Below are 12,862 nucleotides of genomic sequence, written 5' to 3'. Positions count from 1 at the left end.
ATTGCACTTCATAATTAAAAATAAAACTTTTCTGTTAGTACTTTGTTCATGAGCATTTCTTTAGTATCATGCCTCTGGGAAGCACATCAGCAGAGATCTGATATACTGATACTTCTGTATGATTTAGCAAACTTAAAATAATTAATTTAAGTAAAAATGCATGCCAGTAAAGAGAAATGTGTAGAGTTTTAACTGAACACAGTTTTATAAGAAATTGAGGTGTGAAATGTTCTGAGTTTCACACATGTAATAATTACACCCACGCATGGGTGTATTAGTTTACATTTATAAATACTGAATAGATTCCCCGCCCTGACAACATTGACTAAAAAGACTACATCTCCATGGTTAACTACTGTCATGTTATGTGAATAATACTGAACCATACATTTAAAATTATTTTAGACATATAACACTGGAAAATCTTTAAATATTTATCTAACAGAACACAAAGTTTCTTTTATTGTCTTGTGTTTCAATGTTGCCTTATATGTTAACTGAATGTAATTTTGAAAAAAATGAGTGAATTAACAAATAAAGAAAGGGATAGATTTGGGAGAGGCAATTGATTTATTGTTTGTTATTAGGTTCCAAAGTCATCTGATAGGCAATATTTGTATGTGGGCATATAATCCTACAAGTCTCCAGCACACTATCAAAATGTAAGGAAAGTGATTGAGAATTTCTCCCTTTTTTATTTTATTAATCTTGTTTCTTATTTATTATTTTTTAATTAAAAATTAAAAACAGTTTTTTAAACAATTTTTGTATTTTTATTTTGTATACAGTACTACTCTCCTTTTTTTTGTAAAATCTTTTGTCTCTCTTCTTCCATCTCCCCCCAATCTTCTCTATTTTTTATTTCTCAAACTGATACTTTACCGATGAACTCCAATATCTTGATATTGTAGTATTTTTATGTCCCATCTGAAGTTGTTATTCAATATGATTTTTCAGAAGTGTTCTGATAAAAATATCCAGCTCTATCAAATTAGACAACAGACCTGTTTTCATGTAATTCAACATAATGTTTCAGTTTACAAGAAAGAGCTTTATTATTCTTCCACTACCATTTAAACTAATTATTAAACCATTTAATAATTCCAATTTAAAACACGTTACATTCAATGAATATTTAAATAGCACTTATTAAACAATTTGGAAAATGCTAAATATTCTTTATACATTGTATATAAGGATGTGTTCAAATAATTTTACATTAATGTCTTTTGAATTGTATTTTTTTTTTTTGCGCACACAGCAAAGGTTCATTATTAGTGCCCAGAAGCAATGATTCTACAATATATAAACTAATTCTATATCAAGAAGCGCTAAATATAAAAATAAATAAACTAAATAACAGAAAAATAAAAAATAAAATTAACAAAAAACTGCACAATAACATAGGATAAAGTAAAGCACAATTTAAAAGTACTAACAAAATGTATTATAATAAATATTAAATAATCGAATATAGATGTCTGGCTTCAAGAAACAACAAGATATTTGATATCCTCATATTGTTTCCTAGAATATCTCTGATGTTAGTTCTTAATTTAAATTTCCGATGCCATGTCGCATAACAAGCAGTTCACAAGGATGTGGTGTATTATTAGTTGGCAGTTGCAGCGAACATAAACGAGTGGATCGGTCTGATTCATTAGGTGTCCATGTGTAGATTAGTGTGTCCTATTCGTAAATGGCAAATAACAACCTCCTCCTGACAGTTATTCCCAGATTGAAGAGCTCCATGAAGCACAGTATCCTTGATGTATTGGAGTTTATTATCTTATTTTTTTTTCTTTTTCTGTTTAGCCTCTGGAACCAGCATAAGGTATTACTTCAGAGGATGAATGAGGATAATATATATGAATGAATATATATGAATGAAGTGTAGTCTTGTACAGTCTCAGATTGACCATTACAGAGATGTGTGGATAAAGAATCGTTATTTGGTCTGAATGTCAACAAAGTTTTCTTTCTATTTTTACTTTCCTGGCTATATAGTTATATTGTATAAATATACATTATATTATGTAAAGAAAAGTATGCTAATCAGGTCAAATTTTGCACATCGGGATTTTTGCAGATCTTGACATTTCATGGCCTCCTTTAACCAAATAAAAATCTCAGCAATGAAAAATCCTGGAAAGATGCATGTATGTACATAGGCGTGATTTTTTTGCTTGACATCTCAAGACTGAAAGGACCAATTTGGATAAAATTTGGCAAGGTAATTTCTATACATGGTAAACTGATGCAGTTAAATTTTGATCACAATCAGTCAAAAAGTCAGGGAGATACAAGTCTTATGGTTTGTGTATCTCAAAATTTCACTCACGGGGTAGGGACATTTTTCCACATAATTTAATTCTCTTCAGGTAGCCAAGATACTTTCTGATGGTCTTTGGTCTTATTTAAAAAAGAAAATTATTTAAAAAGATTTTTATGCACATAGTCATATTCTTGTATTTATTAGATGATTCTAATAAATTATTAGATTAGATGATGGCGGTAAGCCATCCCTCTGGGATGTCGGAAGCGACGTCCCGTTCTCATAAATCTCCTCCGCCGTCACCCCATATACTGGAGGATATGGTTGAGGAACCTCCCGACCCAAAGGCGTTGGATTTATCTAAGTTGAAGAACACAAAAAAGAAAAATAGAATCACGTACAACTGAATTCTATGTGGTTTCCTGAGTATATTTATTATTTATTATATTTATTATTATTATACTTATATTTTTTACTTTATTTTAATTTTATGAACATTATTCAGTGGAATGTTCGGGGTGTACTGTCCCGTATTGCAGATATTGGAGTACTGGCGCAGCTCCAATCCGACTGTCATGTGTTTCCAGGAGACTCATCTTCTGCGACATGACCCAATCGCACTCAGGGGATACTTTTGTGAGAGATTCGACTGTGTAGTGGACGGTAGAGAGAGTGGTGGAGTGGCTATTTATCATGAGGGATGAAGTATCAGCTACAAGGATTCAGCTGACCACTCTCGTTCCTGCTGTTGCAGTGAAGATCTCTGTCTCCTTCAAGCTGCATATCTGCAATCTATATCTCTCGCCGAACACTGAGTTCAGTGCTCTGAATATCTCAAACCTACTCGCAAAAATACCGTCTCCAACATTAATAGTAGGAGACTTCAATGCCCACCATGTTTCTTGGGGCTCGACTTTCTGCTCCACTCGGGGAAATATAGTACACAATGTGAAACAGGACTTGGACCTTTGTTTGCTGAATGATGGATCTCATACATTCATGTCTTTATCATCTGGTACTATGTCTAATATTGATCTCTCCATATGCTCGCCGGCTTTACTCCCTCGTTTTGGTTGGTCTGTTTGTGATGATTTTCATGGCAGCGACTATAAACCAATTGTTCTTCGTTTCGGTGTCCACCACGAGATTCGGAGAAGGCCACAGAGGTGGATTGTTGAAAAGGCGAATTGGGATGGATATCGTACAGCCTTCCAATCGCAGTGTGACGTCGGTGCGGGCATTCTTGAGCAACTTTCCTCTCTTACGTCCAAAATACTTGAAACTGCCAGCAGATATGTCCCACAAACATCGGGCAATCCTAAATGTCCTTCCGTTCCGTGGTGGAATGATGATTGCAAGTGTGCTATTCGGAATCGACGGCGTGCACTACGCAAATTCAATAATAGACCTACAACTGAACATCTAGATATGTACCGCAGAGCTAGGGTGGTGTGCCATCGGGTCTTCTTGTTTGCTAAGAGGAATTCATGGACGAAGTATGTGAACTCCATCTCACGTACTACTCCCACATCTACTATGTGGAGAAAAATCCATGCAATTTTCAGGTCGTCAGGGCAATCTATTCTCGGTCTCGTCGATGAGGGAGAACTCCTTACATCATCTTTGGCTGTAGCAAATGCTTTAGCGAAATCTTTCCGTTCGGTGTCTCTCACCTCGTCATATAGTAATGACTTTCAGAGGTACAAAGCACGGATGGAAGTAATGGTGTTGAATATTGGTGTTTCGGTTGGTGAATTGAACACTCTATTGTTACTTAAAGAATTGTTACACGCACTTAGGAACTCACGTGACACTTCCCCTGGACCAGACAACGTTCGCCTTTGTATGCTTTCACACCTTCCTGACTCAGCACTGAAACATCTTTTGAGTATTTACAATGGTTTATTCTCTGGGCAAGTCTTTCCGCCCGACTGGTCAGAAGCATTTATTATACCAGTACTAAAGCCTGGCAAAGAGAAAACCGATCCCTTAAGCTACTGCCCTATTTCTTTAACAAGCGTATTGTGTAAAGTAATGGAGAGGATGGTGAACCGCAGGCTTGCATGGTACTTGGAGAAACATGGCTTTCTTTCTTTGGAGCGGTGTGGTTTCCGACAGGGGAGATCTTCCATTGACCATTTGGTGTCGATGGAGGCAGCCATACAAAACGCCTTCCTGAACCGCCAACACCATCGCAGTTGGGTAAGTTTTTATACTTTCTTTATTCTATTATTTTAGCTTTTATATTATATCAACTTTGTCGGTGGTATTAGTTTTGGGTTTTGTTTTGCCTTCTTAGCTTGTTTTAGTAAATTTTTATTATATGGTTAATATTACGTTTACACCCTGTGTGGTTTATTATTTTGAAGTTATTCTACCCTTTTAATAATAACTACCGGGCGATGATAACGCCCAGGCGTTTTTTGCCCACAAACAAAAAAAAAAAAAAAAAAATGAACAGTAATATGTACTTAAATAATTTCCATTAATGTCTTTTAAATTGTTATACTTGTGCTGATTTTATTTATTAATATCAATATTTTATGTAAAGTATGAAATTTTAATTGCTTTTCTCTTTATGATGCTGTTCTGATCAAGGTTTTACTATGGTTTTGTTATACCCAGGCAAATTCTGAGGCATGTTTTTATAGTAGCACACCTATGTCCTCATGTCGTCTATATAATGTACAATTATGAACCTATCTAAACAAAATATATAATAAAGGCTACTCCCTTAATATGATAATAAAGCTATTAGGAAAAACAAATTTAGGTCACTGTAGTTTGCCCAGTATTCAAATCAAAGCACAAAAAATTATATTCAGACTTATAGAATTACAATACTATTAGTACCATGTAGATATTTGAGTATTCATTAAAGGCTTTACTTTGATGTTATAAAATTTATGAAGCACTAATCATAATCAATACTATGTTATGAAAAACTGTGTTCATTGCCTCTAATTTTGTAACTTATACCCATTTCATTTCAGAAGCACGTGGAGAATCAAGACAAATTGATGTTAGATGCACAGTATGTCTGAAAAGTTCCTGAACTAAATTAAATAAAAATACAGATTTAAAAATAAACAAATTTACTCACATCAACCCTCTACATAGAACCCTTCTCTAGTTATACACTCATTGCAATGCCGGTAGAGCCTGTTAAACGCTCTGGAAAAATCACTTTGGGGGATCGCCTTCAATTGCTCTATGCAAGCCCTTTGGATGGCTACATTGTTGTTGAAAAAATGGCCTTTCATCTTCAACTTGAGTTTTAGGAACAGAAAATAGTCTGCTGGAGCCAAGTCGGGTGGGATAAGATGGTGATTTGATTTGAGGCACAATAATGTTTTAAAACTGTTGCCATGTGTGCTGGAGCATTGTCATGCAAGAGAGTACAACTGCTCAGATCCTAGTACTTGGACCTGATTTGACGAATGCGACACATTAGGCGTTTCATTACTTCCAAATAGAAATTATAATTCGCGGTTTGACCAATTAGAATAAGTTCTAATGAGAGATATTTGAAGTCGAACACAAAATTTTATCGTGCTTCTCTGTTCCATGTAGCGACCTCCGTTAAAGCCACTACTGGCTAGGAATGGAGGGGGTGGTATAGCGACCGGACACGCTACGAGGTGGGATCTTCTCCCCTCGGGGGGGAATCGAGATGTTCCATGTCGCGAGCTCATTTAAGGTCACATGAACACAACGTACGTGACCGAATATAACTCGAAACTGGACTGACAAAACGTGATGAAATTTTATACACACACTTGTCAAGACATCAATTACATAGTTCCTTGGTTGTCAGAGAGATGACGCTACTTGTATCAACTACAGAAATTTAGTTTGGGAACTTGTTATACCTACTGTGTATTCAGATTTTGACAGAACTGATCATCATATATTAACGCAAAAATTTCAAGCAATAGGTGCTCTTGATGATCTAACAATACATACTATTGCATGGTAAGAGAGATTAGATTAACTTATTTCCTGTTATATTTAATGTAATTATTGTATAATTTAATATTTAAATTACCCAAAACATTCTTTGACTTACCTTATATTTATAAAAAAATAATTGCAAAAAAGCTATGATTTAGTTTTGCTAATTCTTATGCAAGAAGAAAAATTCCCTGAATCCTTTATCAACTGTTTGCCACCAGTGGAATCTGATTCACTGGCATCAGCATTTATAACAATATTGTCAATAGCAGTGTCTATTAGATATTCCAGTTGAAGAAAAAAGATTTTTCTACTTTTTTTTACATGGTCATGTACCTAAAGAAATCATACTACTGAAATTTTCTCACAGAGGTTTTTCTATAGCATCTAAGTTATTTTTGGTACTCCGATTGGCAACATGACATTTCACTTCCAAACATTTTCAGTAGGATTCAGTTCAGGATAATTTTTGTGGATATATTCACTAAACTTTTTTCATTTCATTTTAATCACATAATTTGTATGTGAAATTAGAACAATTTTATTTACTGTTAAAATATGTTTAATAAATATTTTTTAATTGGAATTTTGTAATTATAACATTTAGAACTGAAATATATATATATGTAAATTTAACAGTTTAAAACAATTCTAAGATTCAGAAAAAGATTTCTAAGATTAAGAAATTTGCAAAGTAAAAAGACTTTTTAACTGGTGACTTCTGAGCATTTATGTAATATGAATACTGTAATTCACACCACTTAATTTTTCCACTTGGATGAGGTTAGAAAGAGAGATTAAGCGAAACTTTCTACACTGACAGCCAAACATTTACTTTCAACTTGGATTACTCATGGATATATTTTATTGCATAAATTCTTTTCAGTTTTTTTCTTATTTTATATATGTTTAACGTTTAAAAAATGTTTTATAAATATTATACTTTATTTTGTTAATTATACTTTTATATTTTTTTTATATTTTGCTTGGGTATTTATATTTATTTTTAATTAATTCTTTTACATCAACTGATGATGATTTATGTAAAAATTGAAATGCACATCTAGTTAGTGTTTATACATAAATAAACAGTTCTTTAACATTTCTTTTAGATGTTTATTATAAAATCATTCAGCATAGCTCTTCTTTGTTAGAAAAAGTGTTTATATTTTATCATAAACAGCTCCAAAATAGTGAGTTAATTTTTTTGTCTTTGTCCATGCATTGACAATTGTGGTCTCATGATACCATGAAACAGCATATTTTCTATGAATGATTTTTTAAAGAGAATTTTTAAGATTAAAATAAACATTACGAGAAAACTTTTGTTTCCTTTATTCATTAGCCAGAGGTGGTGTAAAACAAGTCATTTCTTGAAAGAAATGATCACAGTCAAATAACATAGCCAAGTTTTGTAAGTCTGATTAAAATGTAAAAATCCTAATGGATATAAACATATAGAAAAAGTAAGCAATAAAAAATACAGACAAAGGGAAAGTAATAACTCATTATTAATGGCAGTAATCAGGCACACTGAATTTTGATACTATAAGAAAAAAAATTATTTAAAAATAAAATTGATAAATAATTACACATTTATTAATCCTAAGCTTAAGAATACAGTTTTTCTTTTGAAATACTATTAATAGTGGTAGAAACTTTATATAACACAGTAAATATTAAAATTATTTTCGAAATAGAAATCACAAAAAAAAACAACAATTACTATCAATACAACTATAATTAATAATATAGAATTAAATGGTAAAAATTGGGTGGTAACAATAAACATGTGTATTATATCTGTGTATTTTACATTACATATAAACATGGAAGGTACAAAAATCAAAAAAATGTACACATAAATATAAGAACTACTAATTAATTAATCAAGCCTTCCAGAAAAAATACATTTTTGTTTGATTGATTTTTTTTAAAGCTTTTACAAGCTTATTATAATTCATTCTGAGATCTTTTTGGCACCTTTTATTTAGTTATTTATTTAAAAAGAACATTACTGTATAAATAAAAAATATGGTTTAATCATTGGTAATAATAAATTATGGTGATAAATAAATTAATTTATATGGTTAAATTTTTCAACCAGAACACATTTCAGAATGCTCTTCCCAAGCTGTAACCTGAAACAAAGAGGATTAAAATAAATTATTAATAAATAATAAAATAATTAATTAATCAACCAGTAAAATACTAACCATAAGAGAAACACCCTGATGAGAATATATTTACGAGGTGGATCTGATTGTTAAATAAAGAGATTGTGTTTCTACCTCTTAGAGAAAGCAGTGAGAACTGATTGTTAGCTCTTTGGCAGATGTAGGACATGTCTGAACTTGAATGACCAACATCAACACATTGGCCATTCAGATGATTGTGAGTCTTCATTTAGTGCAGTTGTGTTCTTTGTTGAGTGTCAGAATAATAAAGTTTAAAAGTTGAGCAAGTTAATTTGAAATTTTTAGTAAAATATAAAAAAATCCAACAGAATGTTTCCAAATGCTTACTGAGATTTATAAAGAAGACAGTATCTATCATCTGTGTGTGTTTGAGTGGCACAAAAGATTCAGTGAAGGAAATCAGAATGTGCAAGACAATTAGTGCTCTGGATGACCTTTTACATGAAGAATCAAAGAAATGTAGAAAAAATTGGCCAGATTGTTTGTTTGTCTGCAATATTGATATTGGTACTGTATTGATATCTGAAGCCATAAATATTGAAAAAAGACACTGCATGGGAAATTTTTCATGGAGATCTCAACATGAAAAATGTTTGTGCCAAGACAGATCTCACACCAGAGCAAAAAGAAAATCATATGGAAATTTGCAATGTCACGTGGTAGCAACCTGATGTGACCCTCAACCATTAAAAATAATCATCAGTTGTGATGAAACCTGAATCTTCAATATAATCCTAAGACAAGATGGTTGTCAATGCACTGCTGGAAAACACTGACATCACCAAGAATGTCAAATTCAAAACATCAAAATTCAAGACATGCAGATTGCGATTTTTATATCAAGAGTGTAATTTTGGTACAATGTGTTCCAGAAGGTATAACAGTGAACTGGTATTAATGACAACTGCAAAGTTTGACAAAGCTAGGAGTAAGTCAGAAAAAACAACCAGGACTGTGGAAAAATAGTTTAATTTCTTCATTAGAACAATGCGCTTGCTTGCACAGCACTTTCTGTGAACCAGTTTTTGGGTACAAACACATTATTATATTGGAATATCCTTCATATTCATCAGATTTGGCAACAACAGATGTGAATTATTTCTTTTCCTACAATGAAATTTCTGCTTAATAAGTATGTTTTCAGTCAATTGATGCAATAAGAAAAATAAAACAGTTAACAGTTATCAATAAAGTTTATTTTAAATTTCTCTGTTAACACATATTAGTTTAAAACAAATTGCAAGAAGATAAATTTTTAATCTTATGAGAAACGCAATGATTACTAATGATGATATACAGGTTTTTTTTTAATCAAAATACTTTCCATATAGCTTACCTGTTAGTATATGTATACTAGCAGTTCATGTTGAAATTTATAAATATTTTTGTGAATTTGTAAAGCCATTGAAGAAAAACATACAAAGTGATCAATAATAAAAAAATATAAGAGAAACCAGCAGAAAAGACTTTGGTTAAGAGGTACTGGCACATTTATATTATGTAATCTTATTTTACAGGAAACCAGTGAAGTTTTCATCATGTATCTGGGTTTGATGAATCATAAAATGCATTATCAGAGACAGTCTCTTTCTCACTCTGTGAACAGTTTGACCCTTTCTGTTCCCTCCTGCTTTTCTTATCTTTTATTCTTTTTTCTTTTGGTGAGTGCCAAAGTTTAGCCACCCTATTTCCATGTATAGTACCTATGGTGACACCTTCTGGTAGCCAAAAGGGCAGCTGCTTCTTTACAGAAGCTTAGTAGGATGTAACTAACTCTTTATGTTCCTCGAACAGCCCTAGTTCTCTTTCCTACCCACAGCCAAATAGTGATTTACTCACTATCAATTAAGTGAAACCTATTTTTGTTCCTAATTATTAAAAATAAATAAATAAAGGATGAATCATTTACACCATGTTGGCCTGAAATATAGCACTGAATCATTGTTATATACCACAACTAAACCTTTATATCCTATGTAAATCTACACTACAAAATTGTAACTGCACCTAAGATGTAAGATGCCTGAACTTATTATTATTTTAGTATGCTTTATTAAAACATTTTAGGAGCAATTAATTAAATATATTCAATAAAAAGTTTGCAAAAAACTGATTGAATAACATTTTCAGTTTGGAATTACAATATTTTAGGTATAATTAGGTTAAAAATGACTATTATTTTAAATATTATTATATTATTATTATTATAAAAAAATACTGAATTCAAAAGACAAGAATAGAACAAGATTAAAACTTAATGAATCCAGTCTGTACATTTGCGTGTAAATAGCATTGTTTTTTTTTTAGTTCATTTTCTTTTAGTGTTATAGATACTGTAGTATCTTGTAGTGTTATACTGTAGTATCTTGTATTTTTTTACCATAATTATCATTATTACTGACAACATTTTCTTAATATTTATTTCATCTAAGTGTTTTTTTTAAATTTCAAATAGTGAATAACAACATATTTCTTAGGAAGAGTTTGTTATTGAACTTACTTCAGACAATTCTGAATTAAGTAATTCATATTATTATTTTGATGGTGACAGTGATGAAAGACTGAACTTTTGAATCTTCTACTTGAGCTATAACCCAAAAATACTATAAACTTAGGATTAAATTTAAATTGAAAAGTTTAAATTAGTAAAGTTTATTTACACAACATTTAAAAAATTTTGTTCTGGATATTGAGTTAGCTAATTGTAAAAAAGTCATAAATTAATTCAAATTGGCTGAAAATTAAAACTCATTTACATAATTTTTTTTTTTTAAGAAAATAAACAACTTGCTGCAAACAATTTTTCCTAGTTTTTAATTTAAATCTTATAAATTCACTTGCCTAATGTTTTTAAAATGATTATTTCAGTTAATCACTTTTGATATTTTATAAGCACTGCTTAAAATGTATATCTTCCATAGTCCAATAATGAAAAAAATTATTAAAAACAATCATGTTAAAATGTTTGAGTTATTTATGTTACTTTCTAACTCTGTCCTTAATTATTTCTATTTTCTCTTATATATATATATAATTATACTCTGTGTGTGTGTGTTTTTTTTGCAGATCTTGTTCTTTCACAACCCCCTTCTTACAAAAAAGGAAAAAAAAACATTGAACAATTTCTGAAGGATCTATGTACATACAGAAGCATAGGAAACATGTATGTTGGCCTGTTTTTTGCTTGGTACCTTCAGACTGGATGGACCAATTTTTATGAAATTTAGTTTTTGTTCAATAATTTTTGCAGATGGGTTATTGAATTCATTTAATTTTGCTACAATTAGTCAAAATTTTACTCAAAGGATAGGTAAATTTTTAATTTAATGTTCCTTATGTTATAAGATTTAGATATTGAACCTATCATGAGTCTCAAAACTTTTATTCAAAGAGTAGAATAAATTTTTTGCATTTTTCAGTATCTCTAGGAGGATTATACATTTTTGGTTGAGATTTTATATTTTTTGCAATCAATATAGTAGCCATAACATATGGAAGGAAAGCACAACTTGTTAAAATCTTTTTTAAAAAGTTAACTTAGTGAATTTCTTTTGGCCAGATGCATATATAACAAAGTTCTCTTTTCTCATTATAGAATATTCATTTATTGCCTTCCTTGTTCAACTGTATCTATTACTCAATTTTCAATTACAATATTTCATTAAGAAATTTTATTTTGATCATTATTGTTTTCTTCATCTAAGATAATAACTGTTTTCATTGTTTTCAATAATCTTGAATAAGAAATTCTTAATATTCTGTTTTATCTTAATTGTAAAGTTTTAAATTAAAGTATAATTAAAATTAATGTTCTCATACATATTTGTTCATCCTTAATTGTTCAGAAGATATAAATAATCATTATCAAAACAAATATCTTGAAAACACTTAATATAAATTACATATATGATTTTAAAGAAAATACAATATCCATTTTATTACCTGACACTCTCTACTACAGTACCACTGGTTACCACAACCAGCGCAAACAAACTGAGCTGCTCTTTGATGACAACCTTGGCATTCTGGTACATCATCACTTGTGACTTCACCATTACCATTTCCTTCACGGTCTCTATCAGCACTTTCATCTATTACTAATCTATCAGTACTATCAGTTTCTTCATCATCATCCTATAACAAAATAATGCAATATATTGAATACTTATTTATTTAGAAACACAAGAATCTATAAATTGATTCCAGAAAACTATTCTTCAATGATGAAATATAAAACTGGCTCAAAAACTTTTCTTAAGAATTTGATGCATGAGTTACATTTTCCAGCAGCCTAGTACTTAAAATCACATTAAACTGTTTAGACTGAATATTTAAAAAATTAAGCTAATAAAAAGATAATTGGCTAATTAATTATTATTAATTGTTCATGGTTAATTAATTGTTAATTGTTTGGGTGGAGTGAATAAAGTTTAGA

General features: G+C 30.8%; 1 protein-coding gene across 6 annotated transcripts in view; it reads right to left on the bottom strand.

The window, feature by feature from the left end:
- Window positions 1-7,825: 7,825 nt before the first annotated feature.
- Window positions 7,826-12,862, bottom strand: part of LOC142324256 (uncharacterized) — a 440,588-nt gene continuing 435,551 nt past the window's right edge. For 2 of the 6 annotated variants that reach the window (XM_075365120.1, XM_075365121.1), the window contains exons 10-11: window positions 12,370-12,561; window positions 7,828-8,370 (exon numbers count right to left, since the gene is read on the bottom strand). In XM_075365120.1, coding sequence (XP_075221235.1) covers window positions 8,329-8,370; window positions 12,370-12,561 — 234 coding nt within the window. In that variant the 3' untranslated portion in view covers window positions 7,828-8,328. Of the gene's footprint in view, window positions 8,371-12,369; window positions 12,562-12,862 lie in introns of all 6 variants that reach the window. The other 4 variants (XM_075365122.1, XM_075365123.1, XM_075365118.1 and 1 more) reach the window with 3 other exon arrangements.

Source organism: Lycorma delicatula, chromosome 4 (assembly GCF_047948215.1).
Source record: "Lycorma delicatula isolate Av1 chromosome 4, ASM4794821v1, whole genome shotgun sequence".
NCBI lineage: Eukaryota > Metazoa > Arthropoda > Insecta > Hemiptera > Fulgoridae > Lycorma > Lycorma delicatula.
This window is presented reverse-complemented; position numbering and strand designations above follow the sequence as displayed.